The sequence below is a fragment of the Thunnus thynnus genome, chromosome 3 (genome assembly GCF_963924715.1).
Source record: "Thunnus thynnus chromosome 3, fThuThy2.1, whole genome shotgun sequence".
Taxonomy (NCBI): Eukaryota; Metazoa; Chordata; class Actinopteri; order Scombriformes; family Scombridae; genus Thunnus; species Thunnus thynnus.
In genome coordinates this window covers 6,541,254-6,555,085 of record NC_089519.1, presented here as the reverse complement: position 1 = coordinate 6,555,085, position 13,832 = coordinate 6,541,254, and the positions used below count along the sequence as shown (strand labels likewise).

General features: G+C 39.0%; 1 protein-coding gene across 1 annotated transcript; it reads right to left on the bottom strand.

Annotated features, from left to right (window-relative positions):
* Positions 1–318: 318 nt before the first annotated feature.
* tmed1b (transmembrane p24 trafficking protein 1b) lies at positions 319–4,708 on the bottom strand. Its single transcript, XM_067582606.1, has 5 exons — positions 4,422–4,708; positions 2,936–3,033; positions 2,648–2,837; positions 1,542–1,709; positions 319–1,370 (listed from the first exon to the last, which is right to left on the bottom strand). The coding sequence occupies exons 1-5, from the start codon at positions 4,671–4,673 to the stop codon at positions 1,320–1,322; spliced, it is 759 nt and encodes a 252-aa protein (XP_067438707.1). The 5' UTR covers positions 4,674–4,708; the 3' UTR covers positions 319–1,319.
* Positions 4,709–13,832: the final 9,124 nt, after the last annotated feature.

Sequence of the window (13,832 nt, the reverse complement as noted above, 5' to 3'; positions counted from 1 at the left end):
TTGCATGCTTCCTGACAAGCAGGGCTACGCAACAAAAAAATATTTAAATGTGAGAAAACGACTAAATTATCAAAACAAAAACACATTCCCTTGTTGTTTGAAAGTGTGCCAAAGGTTAAAAAAAGAAAAAAGAAGTAACGCAATCATTTTTCTGGCTAATTAAAGATGAAAGTGCAAAGTAGAAAGCTGCATCTGAGAAATTCTGTGGTAGACTTTTGATTTATTGTATCAGTAACTTAATATTTTGATTTTCCCAGAGTAAATCGTGCATGTTTCTCATAGAAGTGATCACAGATAACACATTTCAAACAATTACTCATTTGTATGCCCTACTGCTCATAGTGTTTATTAATTCAATTATTCACTCACATCCATTTACTGTGTAAAAAACCCATTTATTAGGACCAGTGACTCATCGATGAGAATCAAAATGTCACATAAACATGTCAGATAAAAAAAAAAAAAAGAAGCAAATTTGATCAATAAGAAGAATCACACATCTCATTATCTGTATATTCACACTGAGTTATCCTGATTCATATTTGAACTGACACACGCACGACGTGCTACATATTTGTCTGTAAGAGTACTGACACATGTACGATATTGGCATACATACCAGAAATCACCTCTCTTTTCTTCCCCTACATTCTTATGTCAACACATCAGCATGGAAACTGTACTGGCACGTGTAAAGAAATCAGTAACACATTGAAAAAAAAAAAAAAGCTAACCATCAACACGGATGTAATTAATGAAACATTTGGACAATGGCAGGATGTTACACTGTCAGGAAGATTATTAACGCCGAGAACACTATTGCACATTCTTATCACCTGTAAACTGGCAGACGTCGGAGCTCTGTGGGTAATTTTGGAGTTATGTCATATAGCTGAACTTTTATCTTTAGGGAAGATAACCTCACCTTTAGCAGAAAATTCCCAAAACCTCTGAGCAGTTTCAGAAACATATAACAGCAGTTATATATACATATATAAAACAAATACTGTTCCGTTTATGTAGACAGTGCCTTTTAAATTGTATTTCCTCATTGGTTTGTGGTAAGATTTGACATTAAAGGCACTAAATAACAGCTAATGACCAACTTCCTCAATCTCTTCCTTATCTGGTTACCCTTCATGAAGAGATGATATTGCTCACAAACAAGATTTTAAAAGTAAAAAAAAAAAAGATGTTGCGTCCTGATGTAAACCAAATGAAATATAATGAAGAACAATATGAATGGGTAACCAGTTGAACAGTTTGTGTTGGAGAGGGATTTCCTTCCCAGTCTGTCATGTATCAGCAAAACGATCCGTCTATGTGCAGACTCTTCGCTTATCATCAAACAGTTTGCGGACAGTGTAGACCTGTGAGTGAAGGGATTAGACAGAGATAACATGTTGTTGGATTCTGTGACTCAAACTTTATGACAAAATGTAATATGAAGTTAATCCTCTGTCCTTCTTGAGCTTGTAAAATGTGATTATCTCAAACTAGATAGCACATTAATTACTGTGGTGTGTCGGTGCGCCGTTTACCTGGGTGAGGGCCACGCACAGCATCACCAGAACACTGGCGCAGGACCAGAACGAGACCTTCCAAAGGTTGTCCTCCAAAAGGTTTCGGTCCCGTGCCTCGAAGGCCCGCAACACCGTCTGCATCTGCCGGCTGCGCTCCAAACGTCTGTGCAGAGACTCCATGGACTCCTGAGGGTATTAAGAGCAAAGTTTTAAAGATTTGTAAAGAGTGAAGTGGGACTAAGAGACAAAAGGGGCAAGATGATCAAGTATGTTTTCTGAATTAGTCCCAAATTGACATTTAGCTTTAAAAGTACCTAGAACTTTTGACAGAGTATACCTAACACACGTATTCTCGGTTCTTTTTTTTTTTTTCTGTTTCAGACTTTGTGTTTGATGTCAGCTGGCAGACCATAATATGGTGTCATTCAACCATCACTGTGGTTTGGTTTTTGCTAGTCTGACTCACAGAGTAGATAACACTTCCAGCTAGTGTTAGTAGTAGGAGTCTTCTGATTAAAGGATATAGCTGACATAATTTTATAATTTCCATATTGTCAGCAAATCTTGGGAAAAGACCAATAGCAACAGCGCATTAGTCTCACTTTCAGGACCCACTTCCCCACCTTGTCAGGGGCACTCAGCCTTAAGCTCAACTTGTTCCTAGTGAAGACAAAAGTAAAATGGGTCAGCGATATATAGTTTCATATTTTTTAAAAAAAAAAAAGGTTAAATAATTTCATGTAGCTGTGCATTGTAGTTTTTAGCTGTGCATTATTACACTCCAGTGAGTATTTATAGCAGCAGGGCAGTGTATGTGTGTTGTTTATAATGAAGAATGTCACAGCGTGTGGCTCATTGCTGTGTCTTTTATAGGTTTTGGAGATCGACAGGAGTCTACGGCGAAGTGGGATAAGTTACTTCAGGCTTTAGATACAGACAATACTTGTTGATGGGATCATTTCATTGTTGGTTTTGGTCTTTTGATGGGATTTGTTGTCAATAAGTAAAATATAGAATATTGTCAAATGTAAGATTTTCTCAAATGTGACTCTAATATGACATCAAGTGGAATAATACATTCCCTTTTATGTATTCATTTAATGTTAGTAGAAGCTGCATCTCACCCGGATGTCTTCCAGCTTGTACTCCAGCAGACTCCCATCAGGCTCCTCTAAACCTGCCCACTCTTCATCTCCCCCCACATCTCCCCCTTGACCCTCAATGATGATCTCAAAGAACACCATCTTTTCCGAGAAGCGACTGAAGCTGTTGTCAAAGCAGATCTGATAGTCTCCCTCCTCTGTAGGCTCCACCCTGGAACAACAGGAGATGAAGCCAAAAGATAAATACACAGTTGGGTGAGTAATATGAGATAGGATCAAGGATTCAGGTCGCTATGAGGTAGCGCTTACACATGTACTCCGTCAGAGCGTCGAGACTCACTGATGAGGTGGATGTTCCCCGGAGAGATGATGGTGAAGTCTACATCCATGCCAGCACCTGCTATAACCTGGACGTACATGCACAGATACACACGCTGAGCGACAGGCTTGCAAATGTAAACATTTCCTTTCCTTCTTTTGTTTTTGACAATTTGGCTTTATCAGATAGCAACAGTGGGGATACAGACAGGAAATATGGGTTGACAGAGACATGTAGGGGGGGTTCCCCAACAGGTCACACTGCAGTTTAATGGTCTTAACCACTTGGCCACCAGAACGCCCCTAGCCAAACATTTTCAAGTGTGATTATGTGTGCGTGGCAAGAGAGAGCACATTGTCGTCTCTTAGATTGAACCTCTCCCACTAAACAAACACACAGCTGACTAGAAGAACTGTTAAAGAGCTGTTCTTGTGTAAATAAGTGACATTTCTGATGACTGGAGAAGAGCTGTTTAAGTCACTTTTAAAGACAAAAATGCCACAAATTTGCTGGTTCTAGTGTCTCTAAGGTGAATATTTGCTTGGTCTCTTAGTCCTCAGTTATAGTAATTTGAATTTCTTTGGGTTTTGGAGTAGTATTTGGACTAGCTATTTGAAAATGTCACCTTGGCCTCAGGCAGCATCAACAGATAATTTTTTGATGCTGCCTGAGGCCAAAGTGACTTTTTCAACAAATACAGACCCAAATAATGCTATTGCCAGTAGAAATGGTTCATGTGTGTCTGAGCAGGACACAGTACACAGTAAAAATGCAGAATGCAGGTTTTTATTCATGTGTAGGTGTTTGTTAAACAGGTAACAGGCTGCAGAAAACACTGCTGCTCTGGCAGTAATAACTTTACACAAACTCCATCAAAAGTCTCTACAGCTGTTAAAGCCCAAAAACAGCTGATCCAGATGTGGCTTTTGTGGTCAAAAGCAAAGACAATAAGCAAGTGAGGGAAACGTGGATGCAACTAAGAGACTTACGATGTACCCAATGTGTGGTGCATTTTCTCATTTCCCGGGTTGTATTTTCTTATCATTGATCTTTCTAAGTGAAACCCTCCTGCACATCTCTTGCGGGAAGCACTATAATTGCAGTCATACACAAAAGGTGCAACATAAACAAAGTGTTAGTTGACGCTATGGAAATTTTCACTTTTTCAGTTTCTGGACGTGAGCTACTTCAATGCGTAGTAAATAAAGTAGATTGTTGTCTCAGTGCGTCAGGTTAACTCTTACCAGATGAAGTTAATGGAGCAAGATGAGCTGTTATTTTCTTTCAGCCGCAGCTTATCTTGACATGTAAGTTATGCAAATGCATAACCAGCATGTCGGTTAGCACCAGAAATAACGGGTGGAAACAGTTAGCTACCACTAACCAGCAATCCATCCTGTACCGCTGATTTAACACATAACATGTGACTGTGAAGACACTAGGTGGTTATGTCTGCTGGACCGCACACACAGTTACCTGATATTCGACCTCCATCGTACCATTCTTTGCTGTTGTCTGAAAGAAGCACTCGGATCTTCCGGCTTGCAACAGAAACGTAAACTCGCTGTCTTGGCTCTGCCCGAAACAGCGCACAGAGCCTAAACACCACCCGAACACTACTGCAAGGACGAGCAGCCGTCCTCTGCACCCGTCCTTCCTCCGGAAAACGTCCATGGTGTAAATATTTCCTAAAACAGGGCTATCTAAGTTCAGCCATCTCCCTCGCATCCCTTCTTCCGCAGCAGAACTTTGCGATGTTGTGATTGGCTGCAGGCCCGCAATACGAGGTGACGAATTGGACCAATCAGAGGAGGAAGAGTAGCCCTCCTCCTCCAATCACTGCAGAGCTGAGTGCTTTACACAGAAGCCACCATCATACACTAGACTTCTGTTTAACCCACTGTGGTCTCCTGGGAGAAAGTTAATTAGTCTGAGATATGGAGTCCCTGCAATGACAAATACACTCACCACATGAGTCAAAAGTAAAAATGACTACATACGTGAAAATAATACTGTAATGTTTTTGACACAGTGCCGTTTAAGGCTCAATAATATACTGTCTAACTCAACATGTTGGTAATTTTTTAACCTGATTTGGGACCATAGCCAGAATTTTTTAAAAATTTGGTGATAATTGGCAAGTAATTTCCAACCAACTTCTGCTGATCATGCCAGCTTAACTTTCAACTAGTTTCGGTCTAATTTCTACTTAGCAGGCTTCTAAATTAAAGTGAGTTGTTGCAGCGTAACTTCCAGCAAGTCTGCAAGCCAGAAAACTGAAGTACATTTTTGAGCCGTTTACATTTTCACCAATTTCTGTATAATTTCAGCAGATCAATCCAACTTTATAACAAATTTTGTGAATGTCATTTTTTAAATTGTAAGCCACCATAAATTGCTAATTACAGAGAAATACAACTTCATAATCAACCGGGCTTAATTGCGGCCTAGAAGCTAGGCTAAGTGCAACATGCTAAGCTGCTGTTGTAGCCCTGGGAAAGCATGTAAGGCAATTTGTGCATATCTGAAATGGGCTTGAACACTAATGTGTCTGTACTATAAAATGTAAAAGGCCAGATTTGTGATTTATATGAAAGTATTAAGCGTCTTATCAATACTTAGTCGGACGAGGGACACTAACATTACAATTATAAACTGAAAGTGTCTGCTCCTGAGTCTGCAGCAGTAGTATTGGAGGAGTATTGGACTGAGACGTCTTTCCTCCTTCCTGCTCTGTTATAAACACACATAACACTAGCTGTTATGTGTGCTCTCATACAGTCACACAGGTCTTGGTGCTTGTTTTCGGGCCTGTTCTCGGATGATAGGCAGGTTGCTCTGGTAGCTGTAGCTTCACTGTCACAAACAGCTCTCTCTCTCTCTCTCTCTCTCTCTATCTCTCAGGCCCGGCTTGCAATGCACTGGCAGAATGCCTGAGACAATTTAGTTCAGAAATGTTTATGGTAACACTTTCTATGAAGCTCATGTCTATAGTAGCTTTATAATAATAATCATCATAACACATTATTTATATATAAGTATTTTATAATGACTTATAAGGTTAAGTATCATAATACTTCATAATTGCTGGTCGCTCACTGACATTATTTTTGCAAGGATCATTCTGTATTATAATTCTCATAGTTGTAATACATTATAATAATTTTATAGTGCATCAGTAATCACTGTTGTAATGAATTAAAATGTGATTATAAGGTACTCTAACTAGTGTGGGAGAAAATTAAATAATAGGTTATCATTTTATAAATCTTTTGTATATGTGTTACAAATGTTGTCAAACTAAGGGTCAATGTTTATTTTCAACTGAATGTGATGTAATGTTATTTTCATTGTGGTACACATGCTAGTGAAGAAATCCTACTCCAAAGCCAGTTGAACTTTTGAACTTGTTTCTATCTGAGGGTTGTTTGCTGACCTCTAGGGTTAGCTAGAGATATCTTTGCCTTAAGTCTACTGTCCTAGAAACTGTGTGGATCATGAGGTACCTAGACCAGCTAAATTTGAAGGATGTCCTTGTTTGAAGCTACTGACTAACCGTTAGGTCTCTGTGGGATCATTGTATGACCATATTTATTTGTAAGACGGTGTAACAGTTTGTGGAAGTGTCCATTTAGGGACCTGACTGTTTTTAGTTTTGCTTCTGGAGAGAGCTGTCTGGTCTGGGTTCACAATCTTTAGAGAGAAGGCCAGCTGAACGACATGCTTTCTCTCCAAAAATACAAGATGATTGTATTTTTGTTTTGTGTTTTTGTATTTGGACATTTGTATAATTGTTACTGATGGTGTGAAGGATTTTACAGTGTCTACATCTGCTTCAATAAGTAACAATGTTTAATGCTTTCTTTATGTCTCTGTGTGGTTCTTGAGCAAAAATGAAATATTATTAATCATTATAAATTATGTTTATTAATAATTAATTTTGGGGGGCTTTCAGTGAAATAATGAAATTCCTGAGGAATAGGTAGATATAATTCATTACAAGCTAGTTATAAGTCACTATAAGTGGTCATAGTCATAACTTTAAGTTAAGTGAAAAAAATATTAAAATCTATCCAAGAACAACAGAAAACATACAATGAATTTATTTGTTTAGCAGGTCATAACAGACAATCAATCGAGTACCTAAACAACTGAATGATGTACATTTACATTTCACAAATGTGAAGTTTCCCAAAAAAAACTCACTCTAAAGACTCAATCGACTCAAATTATAGATAATACCTGAAACAATTTCTATTTTACCTGTAGCTGTATATTTTACTTTTATGTAAAAGTTTGAGCAACCACAGTGACTCATTAAAAAAACTGAATGATAGGTGATTATAATGCATTATAAAATGATTGATATGATACTTGAACTTATAAGTCATTATATAATGCTTTATAATGTGTTATGATTATTGTTATAAAGCATTATGAATATTTATGAGTGCTTAAAACTATAATTATAGCACAATATAAGTATATTTATAATGCATTATAGACATGGGCATCATAGAAAGTGTTACAATGTTTATTTTAGTCATTGTAAGGGTTGTTTAAATCTGTGTGGTGCAGATTTTTCTTGTAATTCTAATGTGATGGACAATGAAACAAGGAAATTCAGACTGTGTGATAACTGTTCTGCACACCTGTGTGCAGATTGTTTTTTTTGTTTGTTTGTTTTGTTTTGTTTTGTTTTTTAGGGACAATTCTATCTGTGACATCATGGATCTGCTTCGTCTGCCATCCAGATCGTCATCGCTGCTCATGGATACTTTCATCTTGGCGGGATGCTGACATGTGGATGTTGCACTGTTTCAAGGGGCAATAGGAACCAAATCAAAGGGAAGCGAACAAAGGAGCATTTTATCTTATTTTTTTATTTTTCCTCAGATTTTTTTTTTTTTATTGGGCCCAAGACAGACTAAAAACTGACTACAACTGTCATAAGGAAACTCAAGGTTGACAAACAGCGTTAAAGGAATTTCTGAAGTGAAGGAACTCAAGACCAGATGAGACTAATAACCTTAAGTGAACTTAAGGGAAAGTTCAAAGGGAAAAAAAGACAACCGATAACTGATAATGATTGCATTTTGCTCTTACAGAGGATACATTTAATTTGTGTATGAAGCACTGAGAGTTGAACACTTCCTAATTTCTAATTCACTGCAATTTTGGTTGCACATTTGTTTTTGATTTTATTTCTTTTCTTTTCTTTTTTTATGAGAAATATAAAAAAGAAGCTATTAGGAACATGAAACTGGACAGAATGCCTTTATAAATGTGTTTTTCATTATTTTTCCTTAGTCAGCAGTCATGTGTGGTTTGTGTGGGCAGGAGGTCTTACTTCTCTCTTTGTAGAATCTGCTACCACCAATCTCCTCACTGAACCTAGTGAATTTAGTGAACCTAGAAAACTGAATGAACCTGTAATCAGACTGAAGTGTAAGATCTTGGGTCTAAGATACTTTAGAGAACCCCAGATTTTGATACTGTAGATACTATATCCAGGATCAGCAGCATAGATTCCCTATCACAAAGGGAAGATTACACACGGGTTACATTTACTTTACATCTTTGATTTGGTGATCGTTTGACATAAAGCAAGCATCGAGCTTCAGTTTAGTTTTCACTACTTTGTTTTTATTAGTTTTGTTTTTATCCCAGATGGTTGGAGAGCGTATCAAAGACTATCGCAAGATGGTTACATCCATTATCAAGTCAACCACAAGCGACACTTTTTGTATGCACAGACAGGGTCTCATACACAATTGGTGAGAATGTAAATGGTTAAAAAATGTACTTCAATTTACTGGCCTGCAGAAGATAGGTAGAAACTGCAGCAACTCAATTCAATTTAGGGGCCTGCTTTGTAGAAATTAGACAGAAACCAGTTGGAAGTTAAGCTGGAATGATCAGCAGAACTTCGGCAGAAATGAATTGGAAATTAATGGACAATTATCACCTACTTTCCATGAAATTACCATGAAATTTGTGGACCCCTAAAATGAAGTGTTACCCATTAAGGATTCACTGCAACATATAGAGCATAAAAGACAGTGGTCCTGCTCAACTGCTTCCTGTGTCAAAATCACAACAACCCTTCAACATAAGAGTTTCCTGCATGGTTCACCTTAAACATTTCATAACCTCACAGATAGAACTCTGACTCTTTTTTTTCTTTAGATTCTCACATAGTTCAACTATTAAGAACAGTCTTTTAGGCTTACATACAACTCTGCCAAACCTAGTCCTGATAGGGACAGTTGAAAAGCTTTTTGAAGGCTGTGCTGGACACTGCAGTCTCATTTGGCTGAGCTGGTGTGCAGAGTGTCTCTGTATGAGATGTAGTCTCTGGAAATGGAACAAGGTGGCATCTGTTTCTCCTGATAGGTGCCTGTTGGACTATCCACAAGATAGGAATGAGGTGTGGAGTGAGTTGACACTGCTGTGCCTGGAGTTGTTACTGTTGTTTAGGGTGAATAAGTCTGCACCCACTTTTTTGCCATGGTCTCTCCGGAAGCTCACTAGATATCAGTGGCTCCACAGGATTAACATGCTCTTTGATGCATGTTTTGCAGTTTCTCACCAGTCCATTTAATTGGCTACCCAGGACGGCTGTTTCCCTGGCTCACTCTTTGCACCTTGTCATCCCCTGATGTCCCTCATGTAATGCATATAGGACAGAACTGAGCATAGCTGTGGGAATGACAAGTCTAGAGCCTCTGAGTGATCCATCATGCACAAGTGAGTACAGCTCTTTCTGGCCTGTAGGCTTTCACTGGCCCAATAATTTGGCTTGTTGTCGATCTCTAGGGAAAAATTTCTCCTGATGAGAAAGTCTTTGAACCACTCACATCCAACCTGTCAATCCTAGCGCCTCCTTCTCCATCTGTGCGTACCTCTGCTCAGTCTCTGTCATGGAACATGATACATATGCTACTGGTCTCCACTGCTCTTCCTCCTTCTGTAGGAGGACCACACCTAATCCATAAGATGACGTGTCTGCTGACAGTTTCAGCTCCTTGTTGCAGTCATAGAGTGTCAACACTGAAGGTGATGCAAGTTCATTGTTCAGCTGATTTAAAGTCTTTTGTTGTGCGCAGCTCCAAACCCACTGATTTTTCTTTGAGAGAAGATCCCACATTGGCTCATCCTTCTCTGTCAGGCCTGGGATGAAATTCCCAAGCTGATTAACCATTCCAGGGAAGCTGCAAACTTCTCCTGTATTAGATGGCTATTTCATTGCTGTGACAGCCTTTGTCTTGTCTGGGTATGGTTTTACTCCATCTGTCGACAGGATGTGACCAAGGAATTTGACTTCTTGCTTGCCTAGCTCACACTTCCCCATGTTCAGTGTGGCACCTGCTCTCTGAAGCTTGTGCAGAATGGTGTGAAGTCTGGCATTGTGCTAATGTTGATTTTTTTCCCTAAATGGGAATGTCATCCATTCTCTGCAGCCCGTTGAGCACCATGGGCATCCTCCACTGAAAATGTTCAGGGGCTGACACCATGCTGAAGGGCAGTCTGTGGATGTATTAGCGTCCAAAAGGAGTTACAAAGGTTCTGTATTTTGCCGATTCACGAGACAGGGGAATCTACCAGAATCCTCTATCAAGTTTACTAAAGACCTGAGCACCTGCGAAAGAGCCAAGTGTCTGCTCAACAGGGTGAGTTTCTCTCTGCAGACTGCTTTGTGAAAGCGGGTTAGGTCAACACAAATATGCACTGAACCATTCTTTGCTGGTACAGGAACCTTGCCGGAACACCAGTCCATCGGCTCTCCGACCTGGGAGATGACACCAATTCTCTCCACGCATTCAAGCTCATCCTTCACTTTACCCAGTAAAGGGATGGAAACCCATCTTGGTGCTGCAAGGGAAAAGAGAGTGGCATTTGGCTTACACTTGATAGAGTATGGCTGCTGCAACAAACCTAAACCCCAACACAACTTTGGGTATGACTCTTCCATCACCGTTTTGTCAATGCTATCTTCCCTGGACACTTGGTTGAGCTTGACACTGACTTATCTGCTTAGTATTGCTATGTGTAAGTCTTCACAGAGATATTTTCCCGGATCATCTGCTCACCCTTGCACATTGTCTCTCTGTACATGCTTAAGACCAAAAGTGGTGTACCACCTGGGCCAAATAGTGGTCTGCCTGAGTTAGCCAAATAGGTGATGTTCTCTCCAATAATGTAATGTGTCTGTGCTGAAATGATTGTGACATCAGTGCCTGTGTCTGTATTGAACCTGACTTTTCTAACACTCAAATCTGCATCCCATGTGTCTGTGCCTGCATCAGCTGTGCCTAGGAATAAAGGTTTGTCATTATAAACATTGCTAGTTTCTACTACATGCACTGCTTTAGCTGACTTGCACTTTACTGTAACGTCCTTTTTTTTCCACATGTGTGGCAGGTCACATCTCTGGCTGGGAACTGCCATTTTCCATGATCAGGGGGTTTTCCACATCTGTAGTGTGTCTAGCCATGCAATGGTGCTTTTGACTTTGCTGATGTGTATTTAGTTTGATTTGATGTCTTGTGGTTTGCTTTTGCTTTCTGTTCTTTATTGTCACTGCATCAATGTCATGTTTTGTTTCCACTCAAGTCTGTTTGGTTTGCTGTCTTTTTAGCACTTCCAACTGTCTCGCCATGTTGACTGCTTTTTGTAGAGTCAAATCCTTATCCAACTGCATTCTCTCAGACAGACCAATGTCTCTCAGTCCCACTACTATACGGTCTCTGCGTAACTTGTCATGAAGTGCAACTTAACTGCAGTTTCCAGCCAGAGCATACAATGCAGTAATGAAGGAGTCTATTGTGAAGTTTTCTATTGTGAAGTAAATTGTGAAGTTTTAATTTACAAATGAATTCTGTATTATGGCATGCCCTGAGATTGGTATATAGATAATAATATTGCCAAAATGTGCCCAGAGTGGAGTGATTAAATTAATTAAAATCATGTGGATGTGTATATCTTATCTATGACCATTCCAAAGAGCAAGCTGTTGCCCGTCAAATGTATTTTCTAGTGGATACATGTCCTTCTACATCATTTACAGTTAGGGTGTTCACACACAGCTGAATCCAGTCCTCACACCTAGGTTAAATACACAATTTATATGATTACACATATGTAGGTGATCACATAGTCACACAATTAATTAACTTTTAATTATTCATCATCATATAACTGTCAACTGATCAATAATGCAAGAAAACGCAAAAAATCCACCAAACACACTGCTTTAATCAGTAAAAAAATCCCAGAGGTGAAACACTTTCATTTTCTGACAGGTCCATTTTCACAGCTGCAGCTAAGGATGAATGAATAATGTCAAAGTTTGTTTTAGGTATATTGATTAGCAAGCATTGACAATATTTATTGTTACTGTCGTTGCTTACCAGCAGATGCCTAATGCTAACTCTATACTTGCAGGCAGCTGTGTCTGCACTGTTGTGACATGTTAAAATGATATAATACTGCTATACTGAACAGTACAGTAATGACAGTAATGTTGCAGCTATGATCTGTGTCTGTTGTTGTCTGCTGGTCACTGAGGTCAACTTGCTTTTATCAGCTGTATGAGAGTTCAAAGAGCCTCTCATATTATTTAGATTTCATGTTTGGTATCTGTGTTTGAAATCACACCCTCATTCACTGTTCCCTATATAATATAGTCTCAATAGGCCTTTTTCACAGCAAATATTTTCATTTGTCATAGTACAAAAAGCACAGGTGTTACTAACAAATAACATTAACAATGGCTCTGTTCTATTCAAGTATCCCAGTAAGCCATGACAGTGTGAAAGTGATCCATCATGCACAATATCAGGACCCTGAAACTGAAGCAGCTGAATGGGATTTAGCTGTCTTCAATTTTATTTTTTAACACCTGTGCTTTCCCAACTGTGACATTTCAAAATGTCTTCTGTTGAAAAGGCCTATAATGAACAGTAAATTAATATTTCTGACACTTTCACTCACTCACTTTCACTTTCACTGAATCATCACTGACAGGTGACATGTAGCACAACTGTAAGTATCTATCATATGTGACATGGGCATTTTTGTTTCATCATTGGAAGTTTGTGAGGGCACAATATCACACTGAGAATTTACTCTCAAATAAAATGGGGGAGGTGCTGATGTTGCGCAATAGATAGCAGAGAGGAGATTTTAGATACAGCCCCAGTAAATGATAGCAATACTGGTAAAATGGTGTAAAATGGGAATCGAGAGCAACATGAGAAATGTTGTTTGGCAAAAACAGGAAGTTGAGGATGACGTGCTAGAAACTTAAGGTTTGTTTCTCATTCTCAATAAATATGCTACTTTGTTATTTTTGCAGTCCATAAAAAATCTTTAAAATTACACAGAAAATGTCAACTCTGGGGCTTCATACATATTCTGGTCCATCATATACTTTCTCAATAACTATGCATTTAACACGGAACCACCACAACTGTAGACTTCCGTCTGTCCTCCCTGCATCTTTATCTTCCCTTACCACAATCTGTATGTGTGTGTGTGTGTGTGTGTGTGTGTGCAATGTAGTTTCAACATATGGATTATGTCATGTCAAACTGCCGCCCCCCCCCCCCCCCCCCCCCCCCCCCCCCCCCCCCCCCACAACAAAGAGAGAAAACAGACCGGGTTCAAACCACTCTTGAGTTTCACACTGAACAAAGCATAAAGCAGCTCTATTTGTAATTCAAATACTTTATTGTATCTTCATTACATACAGTATGACACAACATTTAAATAGCAGAGAAAAAGACAAAAAAACATGCAATATCAATAATAATATATAGCACATGTGATAAATGTTTTGGTAAAGAGAGGAAAAAGTCAGTATTTTTCAGAATTCTTGGTGTG

Coding starts and splice junctions, on each gene's coding strand:
- tmed1b (XM_067582606.1), bottom strand. CDS start 4,673: ATGCGAGGGAGATGGCTGAACTTAGATAGCCCTGTTTTAGGAAATATT. Junction 2,838..2,935: donor CGCTCTGACGGAGTACATGT/GTAAGCGCTACC, acceptor CTGTTGTTCCAG/GGTGGAGCCTACAGAGGAGG. Junction 1,371..1,541: donor TGTGCGTGGCCCTCACCCAG/GTAAACGGCGCA, acceptor CTTCACTCACAG/GTCTACACTGTCCGCAAACT.